At 38.1% G+C, this 22,671-nt stretch overlaps 6 protein-coding genes across 6 annotated transcripts; 3 read left to right on the forward strand and 3 right to left on the reverse strand.

Annotated features, from left to right (window-relative positions):
* Positions 1 to 309: 309 nt before the first annotated feature.
* Positions 310 to 3,246, forward strand: PFK1 (6-phosphofructokinase subunit alpha; the record flags this gene model as incomplete). Its single annotated transcript, XM_022820285.1, has 1 exon — positions 310 to 3,246. The coding sequence occupies one exon, from the start codon at positions 310 to 312 to the stop codon at positions 3,244 to 3,246; it is 2,937 nt and encodes a 978-aa protein (XP_022673863.1).
* Positions 3,247 to 4,766: 1,520 nt separating this feature from the next.
* On the reverse strand, positions 4,767 to 5,987 carry LCB3 (phosphatase PAP2 family protein; the record flags this gene model as incomplete). Its single annotated transcript, XM_022820296.1, has 1 exon — positions 4,767 to 5,987. The coding sequence occupies one exon, from the start codon at positions 5,985 to 5,987 to the stop codon at positions 4,767 to 4,769; it is 1,221 nt and encodes a 406-aa protein (XP_022673864.1).
* A 427-nt stretch (positions 5,988 to 6,414) lies between these two features.
* DYN1 (dynein heavy chain) lies at positions 6,415 to 18,591 on the reverse strand (the record flags this gene model as incomplete). Its single annotated transcript, XM_022820307.1, has 1 exon — positions 6,415 to 18,591. The coding sequence occupies one exon, from the start codon at positions 18,589 to 18,591 to the stop codon at positions 6,415 to 6,417; it is 12,177 nt and encodes a 4,058-aa protein (XP_022673865.1).
* Positions 18,592 to 18,822: 231 nt separating this feature from the next.
* On the forward strand, positions 18,823 to 19,479 carry RHO4 (Rho family GTPase RHO4; the record flags this gene model as incomplete). Its single annotated transcript, XM_022820318.1, has 1 exon — positions 18,823 to 19,479. One exon carries the CDS (start codon positions 18,823 to 18,825, stop codon positions 19,477 to 19,479), a length of 657 nt encoding a protein of 218 aa, XP_022673866.1.
* A 321-nt stretch (positions 19,480 to 19,800) lies between these two features.
* Positions 19,801 to 21,537, forward strand: TRM2 (tRNA (uracil(54)-C(5))-methyltransferase; the record flags this gene model as incomplete). Its single annotated transcript, XM_022820329.1, has 1 exon — positions 19,801 to 21,537. One exon carries the CDS (start codon positions 19,801 to 19,803, stop codon positions 21,535 to 21,537), a length of 1,737 nt encoding a protein of 578 aa, XP_022673867.1.
* A 142-nt stretch (positions 21,538 to 21,679) lies between these two features.
* Positions 21,680 to 22,186, reverse strand: KLMA_10346 (uncharacterized protein; the record flags this gene model as incomplete). The annotated part of the gene is made up of 1 exon (XM_022820340.1): positions 21,680 to 22,186. The coding sequence occupies one exon, from the start codon at positions 22,184 to 22,186 to the stop codon at positions 21,680 to 21,682; it is 507 nt and encodes a 168-aa protein (XP_022673868.1).
* Between the last annotated feature and the right edge of the window lie 485 nt (positions 22,187 to 22,671).

Genomic DNA, 22,671 nt, shown 5'->3' on the forward strand with positions numbered 1-22,671 from the left:
AGGTTCGAAGTCGAATTAAAGGAGATATTTTTCGTTGTGAGTGGTAGCTTGTTTGTGTGTGTGGTTTTTTTTTTTTTTCCGTAATCAATATCATCCGATACTAGGACATTACTAGGAAAATAGAGACCAAGGTTATAAATACTTGAACCCTGTTTTTAAGAGCTGGTGCATAGTTTAGTGTTTAGTTGTTGGTAAATTGGCTGGTTATTTGTGGATTTAGCTACTAGTTGAAGCAAAGGATATTAAGGCCAAGACAAAATAAAGGGCTAAGGCTATACAGAGCAAAGTGAAAGAATAGATAATATTAGCATGAGCGTGAGCAATACTATTTACGGTGTTGCTTTCCGTTCTTTAAGCACATCTGATGAGCAGCTTTATAGGAAGACAGCTAGATTTTACCATTCGTTGGGGTTCCAAACGGTGAAGTTGTACGACAACTTTAAGAACCACGACGATTCGCATTTGATTGTTGGTACTTCGAAGAATTCTGTGAAGGAATGCTGGTTGGAGTCGTTCAAGCTATCGCAAGTTGATGCTGAGGGATTTAGAGTTCCACAGCAGGAGGCATCGAACCAGGATCAGAGTGATGGTGTGATGATTAAGTTGAGAATGGTTGAGAGCGAGCCAGCTGTTCAAAAGGCGGATGTGATTGTGTACTACACGGTGAGTTTGGAGGAAGTGGCCAAGTTTGGTGAGTCTTTGGATGCGCACACGGTGAAGTTGGTGGACCCATTGGGCAACACTATCTTGGTAACTGACGAGGTTAGCGGGAAGAAGCTCAATGCGGCTGAATTCATCGAGCCAAAGGACACGTCTGATGAGCACAAGATCACGATTGACTTGGGAGACAAGGATCAGAAGAAAAAGAAGATCGCCGTTATGACATCCGGTGGTGACTCTCAAGGTATGAATGCTGCAGTTCGTGCAGTTGTAAGGACCGGTATCTACTACGGGTGTGATGTTTATGCAGTTTACGAAGGTTACGAAGGTTTGGTTAAAGGTGGTGATTTATTGAAGAAGATGGAATGGCAAGATGTCCGTGGATGGCTAAGCGAGGGTGGTACTTTGATCGGTACTGCTCGTAGTAAAGAGTTCAGAGAAAGATGGGGTCGTAAGCAAGCTGCTGCTAACCTAATAGAACAAGGTATCGATGCCTTGGTCGTGGTTGGTGGTGATGGTTCCTTAACTGGTGCCGACTTGTTCAGATCGGAATGGCCATCTTTGGTCGATGAATTAGTCAAGGAGGGTAAATTTACCAAGGAACAGGTCGCCCCCTACCACAACTTGACCATCGTTGGTATGGTCGGTTCCATTGACAACGATATGTCTGGTACCGATTCCACCATTGGTGCTTACTCTGCATTGGAAAGAATTTGTGAAATGGTGGATTACATCGACGCCACCGCCAAGTCCCACTCAAGAGCTTTCGTCGTCGAAGTTATGGGTAGACACTGTGGTTGGTTAGGTTTGATGTCCGGTATCGCTACTGCAGCCGACTACATCTTTATCCCAGAAAGAGCTGCTCCACACGGCAAATGGCAAGACGAGTTGAAGCGTGTTTGCCAAAGACATAGAGAAAAGGGCCGTAGAAACAACACTGTTATCGTTGCTGAAGGTGCTGTCGATGACCAATTGAACCCAATTACAGCCGAACAGATTAAGGATGTCTTGGTTGAGCTAGGTTTGGATACCAAGATTACCACTTTGGGTCACGTGCAAAGAGGTGGTACCGCAGTGGCTCACGACAGATGGTTGGCTACCATGCAAGGTGCCGATGCTGTTAAGGCCATCTTGGAAATGACCCCAGAGACTCCTTCCCCATTGATCGGTATCTTGGAAAACAAGGTTATCAGAATGCCATTGGTGGAATCTGTTAAGCTAACTAAGGAAGTCGCCACGGCCATTGAAGCCAAGGATTTCGACAAGGCCATTTCCTTGCGTGACACAGAATTCATTGAATTATACGACAACTTCATCTCTACCACAGTTAACGATGACGGTTCTCAATTGCTACCAGAGGGTGAAAGATTAAACATTGCTATCGTCCACGTCGGTGCTCCATCTGCTGCCTTGAACGCTGCTACCAGAGCCGCCACTTTGTACTGTCTTGCTCACGGTCACAAGCCATATGCTATCATGAACGGTTTCAGTGGTCTAATACAAACTGGTCAAGTCAAGGAACTTTCATGGATCGATGTTGAAGACTGGCACAACCTAGGTGGTTCTGAAATCGGTACCAACAGATCTGTCGCCGCTGAAGACATGGGTACAATTGCTTACTACTTCCAAAAGCATAAGTTCGATGGTATCATCATCATGGGTGGTTTCGAAGGTTTCAAGTCTTTGAAGCAACTAAGAGATGGTCGTGAAGAATACCCAATTTTCAACATTCCAATGTGTCTGATCCCAGCCACTGTTTCCAACAACGTTCCAGGTACTGAATACTCCTTAGGTGCAGACACATGTTTGAACGCATTGGTGAAGTACACTGACGCTATCAAGCAATCTGCTGCAGCTTCTAGACGTAGAGTTTTCGTTGTCGAAGTCCAAGGTGGTCACTCTGGTTACGTTGCATCTTTCACCGGTTTGGTCACCGGTGCTGTTTCTGTGTACACCCCAGAAAAGAAGATTGACTTGCAATCCATCAAGGAGGATTTGGCTCTCTTGAAGGAAAGTTTCAGAAACGACCAAGGTGAAACCAGAAACGGTAAGATCTTGATTAGAAACGAAATGGCATCCACTGTCTACACCACGGAACTACTAGCAGACCTAATCACTGAACAATCTAACAACAGATTCGCCGTCAAGACTGCTATCCCAGGTCACGTTCAACAAGGTGGTTTCCCATCCTCCAAGGACCGTGTTGTGGCTTCCAGATTCGCCGTCAAGTGTGTCAAGTTCATTGAACAATGGAACAAGAAGAACACCGAGGCAGAAAACATGGACTACAAGATCCTACGTTTCAACTACGTCAACGGTGTCAAGGAATTCACCGTTCCTAACGAAGACGCATCTGCCGCCGTCATCTGTGTCAACGGATCCAAGATCTCCTTCAAGCCAATCGCAGAGATCTGGGAAAAGGAAACAGATGTCAAGCTAAGAAAGGGTCACGACATCCACTGGGAAGAATATAACGAAATCGGAGACATTCTTTCCGGTAGATCTATGCTAAGAAGAAAGTTGCAAGAAGAAAGCGAACAAGGGTCCTCAACTGGCAATAGCACTCCGCTACCAGCCTCCGCTTAAACGCAGACGGCCCTTCCCTCTCCATTCTTTTATGCCTTGAACGAAAACATTTTCTCCTTAGCCAAATCAATAGATTAAAATCATAATAATGATGATGATGTACAATACACAACTTACTACCATTACTACGTATCAACAAAAACCACCAAATAAACCCGCACATAAATAGTTTAATATTATATGATGAGATATACTGACACACAAAGGCTAACCCAATTCCATGCCATGTGACCGCAAATTAAGTCCCTCGTTGAAAACTTCCTTTTTCGTTCTCTTTCTGTGGCTTTCCACATCCCATCCACTGTCGGAAGAAACCGGGATGCGGGATGTCACAAAAACGAAAAAGTGACGCTCGAAGCCACGCGACTTTTTCGTGCTTTGATATCATTGGTCGATACGATCTGCGGCTGACTCAAATGCCCGCACAACATGTCAAGCCAGTTCCTGTTTTCCAGCGCGAGTGTGTGCGCGCGCGATGGTCACCGGCTGGTATGGTATATATGTGGTATTTGTATATCCCGGAAAGGCGTATGCAAGAACAAGGTGCGCCATATTAGTGAAACGGCTTTATAGCAACATTTTCTATCAGTGATGGTCATGCATTTTTGAGATCTGCTATCGATAAGTAGTGTTTGAGCACACCCAAGAAGTCACGATGAGCATGTTATTGTTTTATTTGGCCTATAGTCTTCACCGTTTGTAAACAATAATGACTGTCAGAGAGAGACAGGGCATTTGTATATAAACGGTGATGGTATGTCATTGGTGTATATTGGACAGCTCTGGTGCAACTAGTATGTAGAATTCACAGGTGCATAAAGAGTAGCAAGCAGCAAGAGTCTCTAAATTTTCTAGAAGAGCTGACCCATTATCTGACATAATGTTCTCCCAATACGCAGTCAAAGTATCTCGTACAGTCACTAAGGCTGTTCCATCAGTAGCCTCGCTTTCCTCAGTTTCCGTTCCCAGTGCAGCAAGAGGGAAAGTTTCCAGTAGCGCGGTGAAGCAGACTGGAAATTCGTTTAAATCTTTTAAGGAATATAGAGAGGTTGCTAAGACTTACGGTCCTTTGAGCGCAAAGTTGGCTACACAGAGGCATCTTGCTTACCCAAAAGGCCATCACGCTTGAATCTACTTTTTTTTTTTCGAGACAGGTAGAATATATGCATATACGATTAGGCACAGAATAATTACTGATAGATATCTGTGAATCGGGGAATGCTGTTTGCGCACGGGTGTGCACAGTGGCCCGGTATACGTAAGCTCTTTTTTTATACGGTATAGAGACAATGATTTAATGAAATGAAACAGGTTTTTGAATTCTTTTTTTTTTTATCTATAAAGGTTTCGCCTCTAGCAACAAGTATGTAACTAACTAACTAACTAACTAACTAACTAACTAACTAACTAACTAACTGAGTGGGAGCCAAAAGAAAATATGAAAAAATGAATGAAACTAGCACTAAGCGTTGCAAGGCGATCCCAGATCGATATACTTCTTCCTTTCGTTTTTTTAGTGGTCAATCGAGAATTCCAAAGTATTTGTATAGCACAGGACACACAAGAACCACTGTTGCTGGGATGCCGGCGTATATAATTGATCGTCCGATGACATCAATTCTAGCCAATGGTGTAAACTCTTGTACAGCATCCATTTCCTTTTGTCTCTGTAGCTCTTCTTTTGTGAAGGGACGGTCGTCGCCAATGAGCTTGGTAAGAATCCAGTATATAACTTTCTTACCCAATTCTTTCCAAATCAAGACAGCAATGACACCAATCACGATTCTTGCAATGGTACCCGTGATCCCAATTCGGGCAAAATTAAACGGCATCTCATATGATGGGGTATTAAATATTCTTGGGTATAACCAGTCACTGCATTCTAGACCCATGATGACACCAATGAACGCAACACTATCCTCGATACATGGACACGCATCAATGGGCCTTGCGTGAAGTTTCAACAATATCGCACCATGAACAATACTGAAAAGTGGATACCACAGACCACTGCCAATTGTAAACTCATCATAGTGCAAATACTCATGTGTATATACCCGTAGTGCGCAACAAACAATACCAATCACAATTCCGCTCGAAAGATCCAAAATACCATGCATTCCACAGTACAACCTTCCAAATGTCAAAATAAAGAAATATACAGCAGCAAGAAGGTAGAAGATGCCTCTGTTCGATTCATCGTCTAATTTAATTTGTGAAATGTACCATAATATCAACATGCTTACTCCTGTCGCATTTGCTGTGTGAGAGCTTGGAGCTCCATATTCTTTTGTCGTATAATCGCTTAACGTGATGCGATGAACAGGCGGAGATTTAGGCCTAGGCAAACACCAGTAATCCTTCAAATGTCCACTCAAATATATTGAGTATCCGAGAATATACACAAGATCCCTTGTAGCAGCGCTAAAGCCAGTCCAGCGTGGTATCGGAAGCATTACAACGTAAAATGTATGTGAACCCATTATCGCTGTAGAAGCGAAAAATACATCTGTAGGTTTATTTCTAAGGTGCTCTTGAATCCACAGAATAATACCCTCTGCATGCGTCATCTCGATAACTTCCAATAGCTTCTGCCTGCAAGCGAATCGAAACTTAGACATATGTGGTTTGAAATGATCTGGGTCGTGATTGCCTGGATCTGAGCATGGGTGTTTACCATCAAATACATTTAAATGAGAGAACGAAAATATCCTCTGGCGAGTCTGTCGAGCTTCTGTCATGCCTTATTATATTTTAGCTCCACCTTTTTAGCACTTAACCATTGGTTAGCTCAATTGCAAGTTAGGTAGTATGGAATAATTGGTTACTCGTGTCATAAATAAACCTCATATCTTGATAATTAAACGTATTCTGTATCCTTTCCATATTTACATATTTTTCACTGCCTAGGGTTCATCGTGGGTTTTTTTTTTTTTTTTGGAGCCAAAATGAATGCCGAAGAAAACAAACGGCTGTTACCATCGAACAAATTCCGAGTCCGTTTGAGATACAGTTTAACGAACTGTCACTGAGATGGCGAATTAGGGATATTGTGATGTGAATATGATGTGAATATATTAATGCAGCTTTGATATGTTTAATATAAATATATATATATATATATTTGGGTAATTGTGTAGCCAAAAATTTGTTGGAGTTGATGTAAGATCAATTATATTGCAATAACTTGTCAATAGCTGTGAGATCTTGCATACATGTCACGGTATCTGTGAACGCTTTGCTTTCCAAATTTTGTTTTGGAATGGAGAGCCATTTATCTTTTTGTTCAAGAGTCCAAGGTAGCGAGTGAAGCCAGGAGGTTATGCTCTCGGTTGAGTGTTTTGGATTTGGAGAACCGATGTCAGCTATAATGCTACTGTCTGGTTTGAAACTGTTTTCGTGTAGTATTGAAAAGGTTAGATGTTGAATCCATGCGTATAGTTCGTCATTATTGTCGAGTCTATTGGAGTATATCACCTTTCCGACGATGAACCTTAGTTTGTGCCAATCGATGATCTCTTTTTTGACACACGAATCTACAGAGTTTATAGCCAATTGCAAATCCAAGTCATGGTATTCGGCGTTTTGGCTTGTGACCCTAACACGTTCCAGAATTAGGGCATGGATCCAGCAGATTAGGTGCTTCAAGTAAACTACGTTTCCAGTTTCTGGTAAGTTCTGTGTTACAGAGCTCCAGAATTTTTTTATATTGTGAAGAACACCTGACTCCCCTTCATAAGTAATCTTTGTGCAGTATTGCAATAGCTGTGAAGTTGGATGGATGCTATCTTGTAAAGAGCACGTTAGGAATAGCTGGAAGTCTGGATGACTATTGGAGCTAATTTTCTTCAAGTACTTAGGTAGCACTTCGTTGCACCATACGAAAGACATTTGGATATTTTGAAGCAATATCCATCCACCATTGTCCATACAACTCCCAAGTGTTTCTTCTGCCATTATACAAGACTCAGTGGATCCCATAGCAATAATCGTTAAGTCCTTGTTTGACTGCTCTGCGATTTTCTTGATCATCAAAGAGCCATCTACTCCCTTTCCTGCACCTACCAAAACAATCTTGGAACCACTTGACTTGGAGAAGAAATCATTCAACGACCAAGGTGAATCCTTCATAAATGAAAGAATCATCTGCGTTAATCCATCCTTAGGATCTCCACCAATTAATCCCTGCTTGAAATTATCGAATAAGTCTGGAAGCTCTGGCGCTGATGTCATATAATCTATATTAGATCTAATTCTTTTCCAAGTTTCAACAGTATTTATACTTTCTTCTGAGATCATATAAAGTTCAAACAAACGCGTGGCAAACAGTAATCTATCATCTTCAGAGAGCATACTTCCGAATGCACAGAACATCAACCTTAACATAGACACGCAAATTTTAGCTGGACGGCTAATCATTTCTCCTGTTAGTTGGTCAGCTTCTTCGAAAACATGTTGAAAAGATACCAAAAATTCCTTGACGTCCACGTCATAGAACCAATGCTTCTTACTACGTAGCCATTCCATAAGTTCAAATATTTTAACAGCGATAACACTAAGAGGCGTGAACTCTGTTAGTGCTGTCTTCTGCTGATGCATTTCAATATTGATACTTGATAATTCAGATTGCGTAGTTTGAGATTCTCGTTTTAGATTTTCTAGAGTTTGTAGTAGGTCATCATTTTCAAGGATATTAATATTAGATGTATTGAGTAACTCTAGTAACTTTTTTTCTAGTTCATGTAATTTTAGTTTGTATGATACACTTTTTTCCAACAACATATTACGTTGATGTTGGAGTTCAGGTAGCTCATTAGCTAAAATATACTGTAGCGTTTGTGACTCAAGATTACCCTTGGTTATGGTAAAGTTGAATAATTGACATTTCGTTTTAATGTAATCTGGTATAATCCAATCCTTATCACGAGTATACATGATCATCCTGAAATCTTTAGAAACATCTACTTCTCTGTTAGAATCATCCAAAGTAATAGTTTTCCTACCACCAACTTCTTGAAATTCTTGACTTAATACCCTGGAAATAAATGGATCATAAAATTCTCCGTCTTGAATCAAAAGCACACCTCCAAAACGCAATGTATTTTTTAGAATCTTAGAAAAGTTCTCATCTAAGAAACTGGTTGCTACTAACCTGTCTTCATAAACGCCATATAATACATCCAAGATATTACCCTCCGGGTCCACGATTAATGGATATTTTCCTGATTCGGAGTCTATTACACCAAAGAATGTTTCCACTGCAAAATCATCGTCAGAAAGACCACTGTCTATCCATTTTGCCTTGGCTTCGGGATTTGCATTACGGACAAGGTTTTTGAAGGAGTGGTCAAAGGAGATGTCTTGTGAAGATAGTTTAGACTTCCACTTGTCTATCAAATTCATTCTCATCTTATAATCGTGAGAATAGCAATAAGCGGTATAGAGAGATTCTAGAATACTATCACCTAGAAGGTTTTTCTTTACTTCGGCAAATTGTTTGATCTCTAGGGTCCATCTCTCTTTTTCTGAACCTAGACTGTCAAGTAAAGTTACAGATTTTGATACCTTAGCCTCGACTATATTCATTTCTGACTTTAAAACTTCGATATCTCTTATAATTTGGCTATAAGACTCCTTGGATTTTTCAATATGGTTTTGTAGTTCAGAGATCATTTCATCTGCAGCTAAAGACTTGGCTCTACTTCTCATGATTTCAGTTTCAAGGACTTCAAGATCTGCCTGTAGCGGCTCCACCTTTAACAAAACATCTGAATACTGGATTTGAGCTACCACCCATAAATATAAAGGACCACATGCTTGACTTGCTCTTTGCACATTCTCATATTTAAAGTTAACCCTACTCAAGTATTCATTTTTGATAAAATCTTTAAGTTCCTCTGGAAGCATAGTCTCCGTATTAAAGGTTACTATTCTTGCAATGAAGTCGTCTTTTCGGATAGTTTGTTGGATATCTTTCCAACTTTCGATTCTAAACCCTAAAAGAACGCAGACAGCTTCTAGAGTTGTTTTAACAGCTTCTGGTGGATTATGCATTGTTCTTAGTTCAACCAATTGTTGTTTCTTAATATTTTTTACTCCGCTCTGTGCTTCTAGAATTGCTGGTCGTGCAGTTTCAAGATCTCTCATGACTATATCTCTTCTTTTAGAGATTTCAAGCTCTTGGGCATTGAGAATCTTTTGGATCTGTATGGACGCTTCTTGCTTTCTTTCAGCCTCGTTCTGATCATGTAGCATTTGATCTAAGGTTTTCCTAGCTTCCATTTCTTTCTTATGAAGGATATCTTTTTTCTCTTCCATCTCTTTGTTAAGCTGTTTCACCGTTAAAAGAGTCTCCTTTAGTTTGGTTAGCCCATTCCTGATAAAGCGTTGGTTCTCGTCAGATGTTTTTAACTTCTTTATATATTGGGATCTGAGATTTCTGAGAGAATTCAAAAACAAAGATGGTGAAGGAGATTTTATTCCATTCTGATGATGATATTCCTTAAATGTTTCACAAAATATTTGAGCTACGATACTCCACATATCCTTTTGCGCACCAGCTGAACCATCTGAAGGAGTGATTTGATCAAATGGTAGCTTTTCAGTGAAATGTCCCGCTACAATCGAGAGTGTTTCTTCACTCCATTCGCCCATCCAAGTCAAAATACAACGGTTAAATAATGCAGGAGATGTCATGATTCTTGTTGATGATGAGCTCTGGGGATCACTAATGTTCATAACCACATGTAAGTTTTTTGAAATTTCCTCGGTGAACCATTCGTATAAGCTTTGTTCGTTATCCAAAACATTTCCTGGTAAATGTGGACTTGTTCGTATTTTTGACATTAATGCGTCAAATTCTTCAGCTTGGAAAAGACCAGGTATATCAGAATTTGCCAAAAGTGTATTCAATCTCTCCACAAAAGATGTTTCAATCATACTTGATTCATCTAAAATTAGACAACATTTTCTATTCTCAACACCACACTTTATTAGCAATTTTCTTAGGAATTCGTCAAACTCTGATAGAGAAAAGTTGCGATGTATGTTTAAGGTATTCACTTCAATACCATTCATCCAAGCAACAAATTTTGTAATAGTTGATTTACCACTACCCGTTGGTGCTACTATCATTGCGTGGCCCTGAACTTGTTTCATGACTTTATCTACGTTTAACATTGTACGAATCATTTGATCATGAAGCACCACATCATAGTTGAGAACTTCCTCGCAAAAAGTCTTTAATCTTTCGCTCACGAACGCTCTTATCTTACTGATATCGGTTTCCTCGTAGTCCATGTTTATCCAACTGCAGAAAGTTATCGATCTATCGACAAGGTCACTGATATTTTTCAAGGGGAACTGTGATGAAGCTATTTCTAGAAGGGTATATTCAAACCAGTCCTTCTCTTCATCAGATATCAATCTATCCGAGAATATTCTTCTGGCTTCATATGCCCATATCTTCAAGATATAATCCAAATCATTTTTAATGGTTGTTTGCAATGCTTGATGTACACCTCTCACCCATCTAGTTAATTCTCTGGGAGAGAATATGTAATGCACCTGTTCACTCGCTACAAATTGTTCCTTACATCTGTAGTATAAATCAACCGATGCATTAGCGAAATTATTTGCATAATTTCGATTCGATGGACTAAGTTTCAAAACGGCTTTGAAAAAGGTCAGATATATTTGCACTAGAGATTCTTTTGCTGGATAATCTACCATTAATACTGAGGTATGACGAGTGAATCTATTTGTCAATTTACTTCTGCCGGCATCTGTTGCAGGGTTGCATGCAGCAACTATTTGAATCCTCTTCAAGGAAACCCATTTCTTCTCCTTTAAGCTCCAGAAACCATTTTTCTCTACTAATTGTCTTAAAAACAATATGATAGGTTGAGAACCGTAAGCATCTTGTTGAGGAAGATTGATTTCATCACAAAACACAACTAATTGCTTTCCGAAAGATAATGGCTGTAAAATGAGCCCTTCAGAGGAGTTTTTATAGGCCGTGTGTTGTTCTATAGTGTTTAAGAATGATTGAACTGTTGTATCTTTGGAGAAATTCATTCCGATAATATCATGATCTTCTGATCTTTTCAAAGCGCTATGGAGCGTCATAGTTTTACCTGAGCCGGGTGGGCCACATAGAATAAGTGGTTGATGGTTCCTTAAAAGACTGAATAATATCTGCTCATGCCTATATGTATCCATGGTTGGAATAATCAATTCAGGTGATAATACTTGGTGTGATTCTAACTCCACTTCCTCAATAACATCGTCCAATAAAACAAATTCGCCTGTTTTGGGTGAAATTTCATAGTTTAAAAGGGGTGATTCCAATGGAGAGAGGCCATATGGTTCCAGCATTTTCGCAATAAACGAACTGAATTTTATTTTGTCAGCTATGGTGCAGTCACCAGCGAAAGCCCATAGTAAAGCTAAGGCAATATACCTCATAAAGAGTATATCAATCTGAGAAGCAGCCATATTCATAATATTTGAAGTTTGAGAAGCAATGTTTTCACATAATAACTTGCTATAAGTTGTTGAGATTCTTCTAATATCAAAACCCATAATATGGCTTATTCTTTGTGATTCTTCTATGGTATTGTGCAAATTAATATCTGAAAGGATTAAACTTGATACTCGGAGGAGATTTGTTTTCATTTGATCTATCTGTTTATGGCTGGTACTCATCGAAGTAATATGTTTTTTATAACATGATGAAAAGACATGTTCTGGCTGTATCATATTGCTGTTTATCCATAACATACCACATCTACTAACCGTAGCCAGTGTAGCATGTGCTAAGTTCTCTACTTCAAAAATAATATGAATATTCTCTAAGATTTTCAAACGCTCACCGTTAGGAAGAGTAAATACCTTATTATCATCAAGAACACTATTCAAAGTTTCAGCGTAAATAGGGTCGAGCTCACTGTCAAATATGATCCAAATGTTACAACTCTTGTATTCTCCAAGATAATCCTCATTGATATCACGAAGAATCGACGTAAATACACCGTCCTGCCACTCAAATGTAACTGGATCCAAGTGACCATATAGCTCTTCTTTGCTTAAAGCCTTTGAATCAATTGTGTGTATAATATTTGGAACAGCTGATAATTCTTCGACACCTTCTAACGTCCCTTTTAACACCGAAGTTTTTCCACAACCCGCTTCCCCTACCAATATAATTCCTTGTTGAGATTTCTGAATTTCGTAAAGTTGCTCGCACTTCTTGTAAAACTCTTCGTTGAATACGTACATCTCCTCCTTGCAGAATTGTTTGATGATATTCTCAAAAGCAGGAATTGCAGTAGAAGCAGTAAAGGTTGGAAAATGCTCTGACCAAATTTCCTCGAATATCAATTCATCGCTCTCGAGTAATTTTGGAGTGATGATATTACGGACACTTTCTAAGAGAATATCCAAGGTTGGATCAGAAGAATTTTTCATCAGGCTAACGTTACAATTTCTGATAACAGCTTTCAAAGCTCTGAGACCAAAATCGTAATGTGGTTGGTTTGAAGTTTTTGCACCAAGCTCCTCAAAGAATGCAACTAGTTGTTTTGCTATTTCTTTGCTGTCAGGGAAACCCATGATGTTCAAAAGTGTTTCTAAAATTAATAACGATTGGGGAGAATCCATTGCGAAATCCCTAAACATTCTCTTTAGGTTTCCAGGGAGCTGTGATCTACCAGAATAACCAAGATTCATTGTAATAAAGATACCTGTATTCGGATGTAGATCACCTGTTCTATCCAAAATAGAGATCGAGTTCGACTGTGATAACATTGAAGATTGGATTTCCTCTATTTGTGAAGAAACAGCGCTTAAAATTTCTGGCGTTAATCTATTAAATTCATCAAAACACCCCCAAGCACCAATCTGTGCAATACCAAAAAGAATTCGACTCATAGATCTAAAGTCAAATGTATCATCACAATTAAAGACAAGAACAAATCTTCCCAATCTTTTACCTAAATATTTCACAGATTCAGTCTTACCAGTACCGGCAGGTCCAAATGGTGAGCCACCAAGATTATTTGCAAGGGCATGCTGAATTGTTGCGAAGAATGTTTGAAGTGTTGGTGTGTGAACTAGAGTTTCGGGAACACCAATATACTCAAACCCATACTGTGCTGTAATACCACCTTGAACAACTGTTACTCTGTCTAAAACATTGTTGTTATCATTAAAGTAGAACTTTTGAACCTCATTCCAGGAACTATCTCTATCTTCTGTAGTTCTTAAATCTTGCGTAATATTTCTAAGGTTCAACATTTCAGAGATCAAGGAGTCTACTGCAATATACTGGTATCTTGCATTTTGCGATTTTTTTTGCTTCGAAACTTCATTGATTGTAACAGAAAGCTCTTCTTCCAATTTTTGCAATTCAATACTAGTAGCACTTTGTGCTGACTTGGTCCATTCAATTAACATACACAACCAGATTATTTGGAATGGGTAGTCTTTGAAAATTTCGGGGATGGCCCTCAAGGAAAATGTATCAAGACATGATTTCACAAGCCGTGCTAAAGTAAGTTTGATTTCTTTGTCCAAATTCCTCATCCATTGGTACGTCGGAATAGTTGGATCTATAGGAATAGTATTATCTAAATTGAGAGACTCGCCCTCGATTGAACAAACTGAAACAATGCTGTTGTTCAATACTTCGACTCTTCCCACTGCTCCAAACATTTTACTCATTTGATTTGACAAGAAGGCCAAATCCGTTGTAGATCCTATTAGTTGTAGAAGATCTTCGTTACCAATGAAATAGAATCTTGGAAAGAGCGCCCTTTGCGATTCAAGGAAATCGTGTAAAGATTTGCGAACTTTTGTTAGAGAATCTGCCAAGGCCTTCAATGCGTGATAATAGTCTGGATTGGATATAACATCTAATGCAGAGTTACTTTGGATTAAAGTGGTGAAGAGTATGTTCAGGTCTGAAGTAAGGTTTGAGAACCTTGATGCTTCTGTGGGTAAAAGGTTTTTTAGAGGGCTCTTAGAATTCAAAACCCCATATAGATAACACCACTGCCGTTGAATTTCTAATCCACATGTTAGAATTGATGAGAACTCCGTGAGTTTTGTCTCTAGTTCATATATTTCCTGCTCAAATATTTTATAGTACTGTGAATTCTTCATTGACAAAAGCGTGTTGATGTCATCTGTAGTTGAGCTGAAAAGAGCACTCCAATTACGAATTAATTTTTGTCCACTCTCATGCAAAAAAATCTGAATTGAAACATCTTTCCACCTATCTTTGATTTCCTCTAACGTTGATGCCAACACTTTTTCATCTTTGGCTTGATTGATAATTTTGTGGATATCATTTTCATTGGTAGACAGATTAAGAGATAAAACATCCATTAGGGTGAATGAAACGGATTGAATAGTATCTGTTGATATATCTGGACGATCAAATGTATCGAAAATATGACGCCAGTGTTTTGTTTGAAGATCAGCAGCTTTCATTTCCATAAGTATTGGAATAGTAGACAATATTGATTGTATTGATTGAAGAAGATTCTGAAAGACTGAATATTGAAGAACTACCGGTGGTAAACTATTAGAACTATTTGAAAGTTCGTTAAGTTCACTTTTAACTTTCGAAAGTGTAATGGAATGCCATTTCTCCTGTACTATAGTCTGTAGAGAGTTCCATAATTTATCCACTGAAGACCACATGCTTTTATAGTTAATTACTTCCGTCAAAACATCATCAAGATGTATATTAAGGGAGACAGGAATTAGAAGTAGTTTGGTAATTTTAAGTAAATTTTGCGTTTGTTTGGTGATTTCATTAATAGATTCTTCAAATGATAATATCATTTCAAGTGCTTCAGAGGGACTTGTAGATGAGCTCGTTGGTTTTTTATCTTCCCAATCAGAAACGAGTGACTCTGATACTATTTTCAATCTTTCGGTCTCCGTTTCAACTTTGTTGGCAATAAGGTGACGATTTTGTCCTATCTGGCTTTGTTTTTTTGCGCAAATATCTGTTAAAGAATCAATATCAACTTTGAGTTGTTCACAATAAATGAAATCGGATGGAAGTTTCGTTCGAGTTTGTATTAAAAGTTTTTGGGCATCTTTTAGTGATAGAAACTGCAATTCAGTTCTTTCTAACTCAGATTCCAATGTATCGAGGTAAATAATCACGTCCGTTACCGTTTTCAAGGATGAAAAATGTAATGTTGATTCTTCAACTGTCTTTTTAGCCATTGAAAGGCTATGGTGAATATCAACTGAGAGGTTAATATACAAAGAAAGTAAATGTTTTAACCCAAATTGCTGCCATTGATCAAACTTCGAGATGCATGTGAGAAGAGCTTTTTCTTGGTTGATAAAGAGTTGATTACCTATATCCAGGGTACATGAAAGGGATGAAGTCTCTACTCTCTGTTTTATTAAACTGCTCATAAAATGAATGCAAGCATCGATATCTTGTCCAAAATGCACAATAAATTGTTCCTCCGTAAGCGACCATAAGTATTCATGCGACTTCCACTTATTGAGGCATTGTGCACTAGAAAGACGAAGATCTTCAATGCTTAAAAGAAAATTTTCAATAGCTGGTTGTAAATCACAAAGTAAATCGTTGAATGTTGATGTGGTTTCAGCATTCGCATACCTAGTATCGACGATTTTGTGTTGTTTGAGTAGTAGATTAGCTATAGAGCTAATTCTTCTGACCATATGGCTTTTGAGACTGAAAAAAGAAGGACTCAACTGAAAGGATGTATTTGAGAATACAATACTCTGATGCATTGTTTCTACAGCCGATTTGTGTACAAGATCAGTGTACTTTTCAATTAACAGATCTTTGAGGCCGTCATTTAACGAGCAAAAAAATTGACTATAAAAACCATAGTTTTTAGAGAGGACTTGATCAGCTATCTTTTGGAGTGGATCCGTGATATTTGAATCTAATGCAGTGAGGGGAACTTGTCTCAATGATTTGAAATAGCTTTTGATCTCAGTTTCAACCGTTCTAAGGTATTCAAATTGCTCTAGTAAATAGTCTACTGCGGATTCAAATTCGATTAGAATATTATCTCTTTCACCTTCCCCAGAGGCTTCTCCACTCAGGATATTTTCCCAGGGTTCATTAATTAAATTCGATAATAACTGCCATATATTATTAGTACATTTGTGCAGAAGAGGCTTCGTGAAAAGTAAGCTGGTCATTTCGTGTAATATCCATAGAAATGTTCTCACTTTCTCGTTTGATATTATGGCATGTGGATACATATTCCTGGTTATCCTTGATGTTCTTATTAGATCACTTGGTACAACGTAACCTTGCCATAGTAAATTTCTTACAGTTTTGAATAATGATCCGGCAGAAAAATCGAAATTCACCTTTAATTCGTATCCAAATTCACTTCTAACAATTTTGAAGATACTTTGCTCCAAAATAAAACTTCTTTTCTCGGCCTCATTGATCCAAGTTTCGAACTTTTTATTAGTATCCAGAGTAGTTTCTATTGAAATGCATTCCTTTGATATTTCTGAGCCAACTGTAGTTTGATCCCATTCCGGGCCTAAAATAGCTGTAAGCTTAGAAGTAAATATATGTACTTTTTTTAGAATTTTCTTCTGCCATACAATTTCTTGAATGATCGGCTGTACATCAAACCCGATATTACTCACTTTATTCGGTTTTTGCTTTATCACAGTATCTTTTAGTAATAAGATATCTGATTTCACATTAAACAAAAGTTGATGTTGGTATTCTCGTACTGCATTCAGCACTCTATCTCTTTCCATTAAGGGCTTATATTTTTCAAATATTTGGAACATTTCTTTACTTGTCTTACAATTTTCTAATTCCTTGTGAAGAATATTAATGAGTTCATCCTCAAGTATCGTGATTTTATTGTAATAAGACTGCTCAATCTGCCTCCAAGAAGAGGTGTCGGTAGTTAATGGGTTGACAGATTTAACTGAATCATAGATTACCGTTAGTCTCTCCAGAAGAACATGTCTATTAATTGCATCGATGGTTTCAAGTAATTTATGATGTTCAGATCTAAAAGATGAAATTTTAAGTATAGAAGCTTTTAACGAGTCCGTTGAGCATTTAAATCTTAAAAATATAAACTTTTCAGATCTTTTTCTCATAAGCTCTCTAATTAATAAGGTCAAACTTTTTAATTTCTCGTCCCACTTGTTTAAAATGTTAACAGCTTCATCTACTATTGATAAAAACACCTCGTAGCTGGTTAATAAGAGATTGGGTAACAATTCTCTAATTTTAGCGGAAATATCATCAGAGACTTTTTCAACTAATTTGACTGCTTTCTCTAAGGGATATTGTATGATACGTAATCTTTTGAACTCATCTGTGAATGTATCGATAGCTGCACTTAGGTCAACTAAAGTAGATGCAGATGAAATAACCGGTATACCAAGCGCGTTGAGAAATAAATAATAGTCTTGGGATTCGCTTATGATTTTGTTCAATCCAGTATCCTTGCTTAACGAACTACTCCGATAGTATCTCTTAGCAGATGCCAAAATACTCATAGTGACATCAACTTCTGTGGAGTTCAACCTTTCTTCAAACTCCGAGAGAGCTCCATAATAGCTTCTCCAGAAGTCAACTTCATCTAAGGCACTTCCATCGTATAAATTATTTTCTAACCTTAACAATGAGTGTACTGATTTAATCCATTGATTTGAGGTTTTCTGTAACTCGTTTAAAAATGAAGAATCATTTAGTTGCTCTGTAGACAGGAAGTCTCCAATATTATGTGCATTAGCTCCCTTATTCACAATTTCTTTGACAATTGGATGAATTGAACTCTCGATATCAGGTATTTGTATGCCTTTATCTAAATTCTGTAAAGAAATGGAAAGATCTCTAATCTTTCTCTTGGTATTAAGTAAAGAATCGGGAACAATTTTAGACGTGTTCTCTTTTGAGTTTAGAATTCTATTGAATATTTGATTAACACCGACATCAACTAATGTTTTTAAGGTATCGAACTGTGAATCTTGCTGGAGCATTATCATACTCAATTGTGATTCAATAGGCATTTCTGGTTCAATCACTGATTGATTCTTCAATATCATCAAAGCGTTATATTTTCCCAACTTAGAAGAATCGAGTGTCAATACCACACTCACTGATGAATTTTCTAGATCTTGTACCAGAAACAGCGACTCTGACATATTACCTTCATGGAGCCACTCATATAGCATCTCTTGGTATTTGTCTTTGAATTCTGAAGGTTCTTCACTATTCTTCATGAAAAGCACAGAAACTCCATGTAGGAAGTTTAATACAGTTTCTGTAACTTTATCATGCTCCTTTATCATAGTGTATAGCTTTTTCCTGGTGATTTTTCTGGTGCGATTTTCTTCCTTAATTGACAACCGCCCTTAGTATTAATGTTGTATCCTTCTTGATGATCTTTCATTTTGTTTATTATTTTTTATATATAAACAAATAAATAAAGGTTGACATTGAAAACTTGAATAGAGAATGCTACCTAATCGAACTAAAACGCGTTAACAAAGAAATAAAGCAAACCAAAGAGATAGACAATAATGGTCTTGGAGGTGGATAAATTCAAACGTACATTTGGAGACATCCCCCACTATAAAAAAGGTGATATTAATGGAAAAGCTGCACAATATCACCTTAAAATAGTTGTTGTTGGGGATGGTGCAGTAGGTAAAACGTCGTTGTTGATCTCATATACTCAAGGGAAGTTTCCTGAAGATTATATTCCTACTGTGTTTGAGAACTATGTAACGAATTTACAGGGTCCAAATGGTAAGATAGTGGAACTTGCATTGTGGGATACTGCGGGACAAGAAGAATACAGTAGATTAAGGCCATTGTCCTATACAGATGTAGATATTCTTATGGTTTGCTACGCTGTTAACAGCAAAGTTTCTTTCTACAACGTCGAAGAGATGTGGGTGCCTGAAGTTAGGCATTTTTGTCCTGGTGTACCGATAATGATCGTTGGTCTGAAAAGCGATCTGTATGCAGAAGATGACATATCTACATTCGTCGATACGCTAGAAGCGGAGGAAATGACTAAGAGAATTGGTGCCTTTTTGCATCTACAATGCTCTTCAAAATCCCAGCAAAAGGTGCGTGAAGTTTTCGATACAGCTATCACAGCAGCGCTGTATGACGAACTCAAACCAAAAGAAAAGATAAAGAGATCGCGTCGAAAATGTGTCGTCCTGTAAAGACATTACTCTAACTAGTTGATAATAACACTGACGCTGTCGCTGTTATATTTATATATATATATATATTATTCGCCTTGAGCTGAAATTGTACTATTCATAATATAAAAGTAAGGAAATACCTTATTCTTTCTCTGTTTGTTACTAATAAATGGCTGTAGTACTAATTACACTATTTACATGTCAAATTCTTTCTTTCCAAAAAATTTTCAAGCGCATCGCATCTCATCGCCCTAAGGCATATAGCAATGAAAGTGTTATTAGTGGGGTAATTAAAGGCGAGTTTCAGGTAGATAAGGTAGCTCGTTAAGAAGCGTTTGTATGCTTAGTGCACGAGTGCTTTTTTTGCGTATTCCTCTTCGAGCTTCTTCTACTATTAGACGACTACATCACAACATAATGAGCGCTGAAATAGAATTGAAGAGAGTTGCTTCGCAAGAGATTAAACCGGTTAAGGTGAAGCAGAGTAAAAAGGGTAAGATTCGGAAGTACAAGTCTAAGCCTCTAGATCCTACAAGCTCACTTGGTGTTTTGCAGTTTGAGATTGATGAGATTTTGAAGGAACAGAACTTGACTAGAGAAAATATTCTGACTGATGTTGGTGGTATCTTGAATGAAGCAAGGGACGGACCAATGCACAAGTTGTACCACAGGGAGGTGGACAACGTAGAAATTTTAAGAATGAGTGCCAGTGGTGATGGACTTGCGTTGATTCCTAATCCTGCAGAACATGATAAAAAGCAGATTGCATTAATTCCATTTGGTGTACCTGGGGATATCGTTAAGATCAAGACTTTCAAGACACATCCATACTATGTTGAGTGTGACCTATTACAAGTATACAAACCAGGTGATATGAGGAAAGATGAACTAATCCAATGCAAATATTTCGGTAAGTGTTCTGGTTGTCAATTACAGTACCTAACATATGATGATCAACTGGCTTTCAAGAAGAGAACCGTTGTCAACGCGTACAAATTTTTCGCACCAAGGTTGATGCAAGAGAATGTTGTGCCCGAAGTTGGTGATACTGTTCAATCGCCTTTAGAAGTAGGGTACAGAACTAAATTAACTCCTCATTTTGATTTACCAAAGTGGCAGAAAGAAAACGGAGAGAGACCTGCTCTTGGATTTGGTCACAAGGGTAGACCACAATGGAGAGGCACTGCAGCTGGTGGATCAAATTCAATCTTAGACATCGAAGAGTGTATAATCGGAACAAAAATCATAAATCGCGGGATGGCTAATGAGAGAGCTAGGTTTGAGAAGGAATTTTCGAAATACACCAAGGGCGCAACTATTCTACTCAGAGAACATACTAAGGTTATCGATCCAGAAACTCCGGTAGTGGAGCAATTAGATGAAGGTTCTCGTGATGCTGAAGGTAATGTGTCCTACTTAGAAATCAAGGACACAGAGAACAATAAATCTTTGGTTAAGACATGTGTTACCAACACAAGGCAAATTGTAACCGAATATATTAACGGATACACCTTCCAGTTTAGCGCAGGTGAATTTTTCCAAAACAATAACTCTATCCTAACAAAGGTAACGGACTATGTGCGTAAAAACTTACAAATTGAAGGATCCAAACCTGAAGATCCTCACTATTTAGTCGATGCATACTGTGGGTCCGGGCTATTCAGTATTACTTCCTCTAAGGGCGTAGATAAGGTTATTGGTGTTGAGGTCAGTGCTGATAGTGTTGCATTTGCTGAACGTAATGCTAAGGCTAACGGTGTTGAAAACTGTAAATTCATAGTCGGCAAAGCTGAAAAGATCTTCGGTTCTATTGATACACCATGTGACAGGACAAGTGTCATCTTGGATCCACCTAGAAAGGGTTGCGACGACATTTTCCTAAAACAACTAGCAGAATACAATCCAGCTAGAATTGTCTACATATCCTGTAATGTGCATTCTCAAGCTCGTGATGTTGAGTATTTCTTGAAGGAAACAGAAAATGGGAAACACTACAAAATTGAGAGCTTGAGAGGTTTCGACTTTTTCCCACAAACACATCACGTCGAATCGGTTTGTGTTTTAACCAGGTCTTAGACAACATATGATGACGATAAAAAGGTCTCGGGGAACTGGGAGTCATCAAAGTCTATTCGGATCACTTAAAATTCCTATATAGAATTCTTTCTTATTTATAATATTTATTAACCCTTATTGTTTTTGGTAGTATCTTGTGAGCTTATGCCGAGCGCGGTCTACCACGAAGTGACTGTTCCGCCAACGGGATGAAAAGTGGTGAGTATCTTGGTGAGTATATCACAGTATTTGAGGTTTTCCCAGAATTCACCGATCCAGTAGAGACATCCATATAAGAGAATGGGGCATGCTTGAGATAATCATCCTGAATCGTTTTTTCAGGAGTAAATATTCTGTCGAACTCGCCAGCACTCGCACCTTCACGGCCTTGTTTTCGAAGCATTCTTCTCGTTTGTGTCTTTAACCACTTGTTTATTTTCCTGCACTGCAATACGGTAGTCTTTTTTAAATGTATGCGTATTCCAAATGGACAATCTAGCCTCAATCTCAACCATTCAATAAAAGATATATGTTTCTTCAATGACATTCGAAATCTGACATCGCGGACACTACTTGGTTGAATATACGTATAATTCAGTTCATCCTGTTGCAAATGAAGGCCGGTTGTTCCTGCAAAGCATAAATCTTCTTCTACTGACCAGCAATTCATAAATAGTGTATTATCTTAGCAACTGTTTTCTAAAACATAAGATAGAAAAGAATAAGTTTTGAAGCCTACTTACTGTGTATTATTATTATTCTGTCCTTTCTAATTTGAGAGCTCAGGGTGCATTGCACTTCCACAGAGCCAGGATAACAACAGCTTTACCGACTAGATATAAATCCATATATATATATATATATATATAGCAGTGTCAATTTTTCCCAGTCAGACTACTTTTTATATTTGAATCCATTTTTCCATGGCCTTTATATGTATGAATGAATATCTTTATGACTATTCAACGCTGACGCATGTCACAAACTAATTGAAAGAATCGCTGTCACTGGCACTGCTTTCTTTTTTTCTTTTCCCTCTCTCTCTCTTTTCAGCTGTAGAATACACATATACCGGACTGTTCCATGTTTTCAACATCCGTACCTTTTACTGATAAAATGTTTTTGTTTTATGATCCGTGCACCACGTGTTTCGTT

Source organism: Kluyveromyces marxianus, chromosome 1, assembly GCF_001417885.1.
Source record: "Kluyveromyces marxianus DMKU3-1042 DNA, complete genome, chromosome 1".
Lineage (NCBI taxonomy): Eukaryota > Fungi > Ascomycota > Saccharomycetes > Saccharomycetales > Saccharomycetaceae > Kluyveromyces > Kluyveromyces marxianus.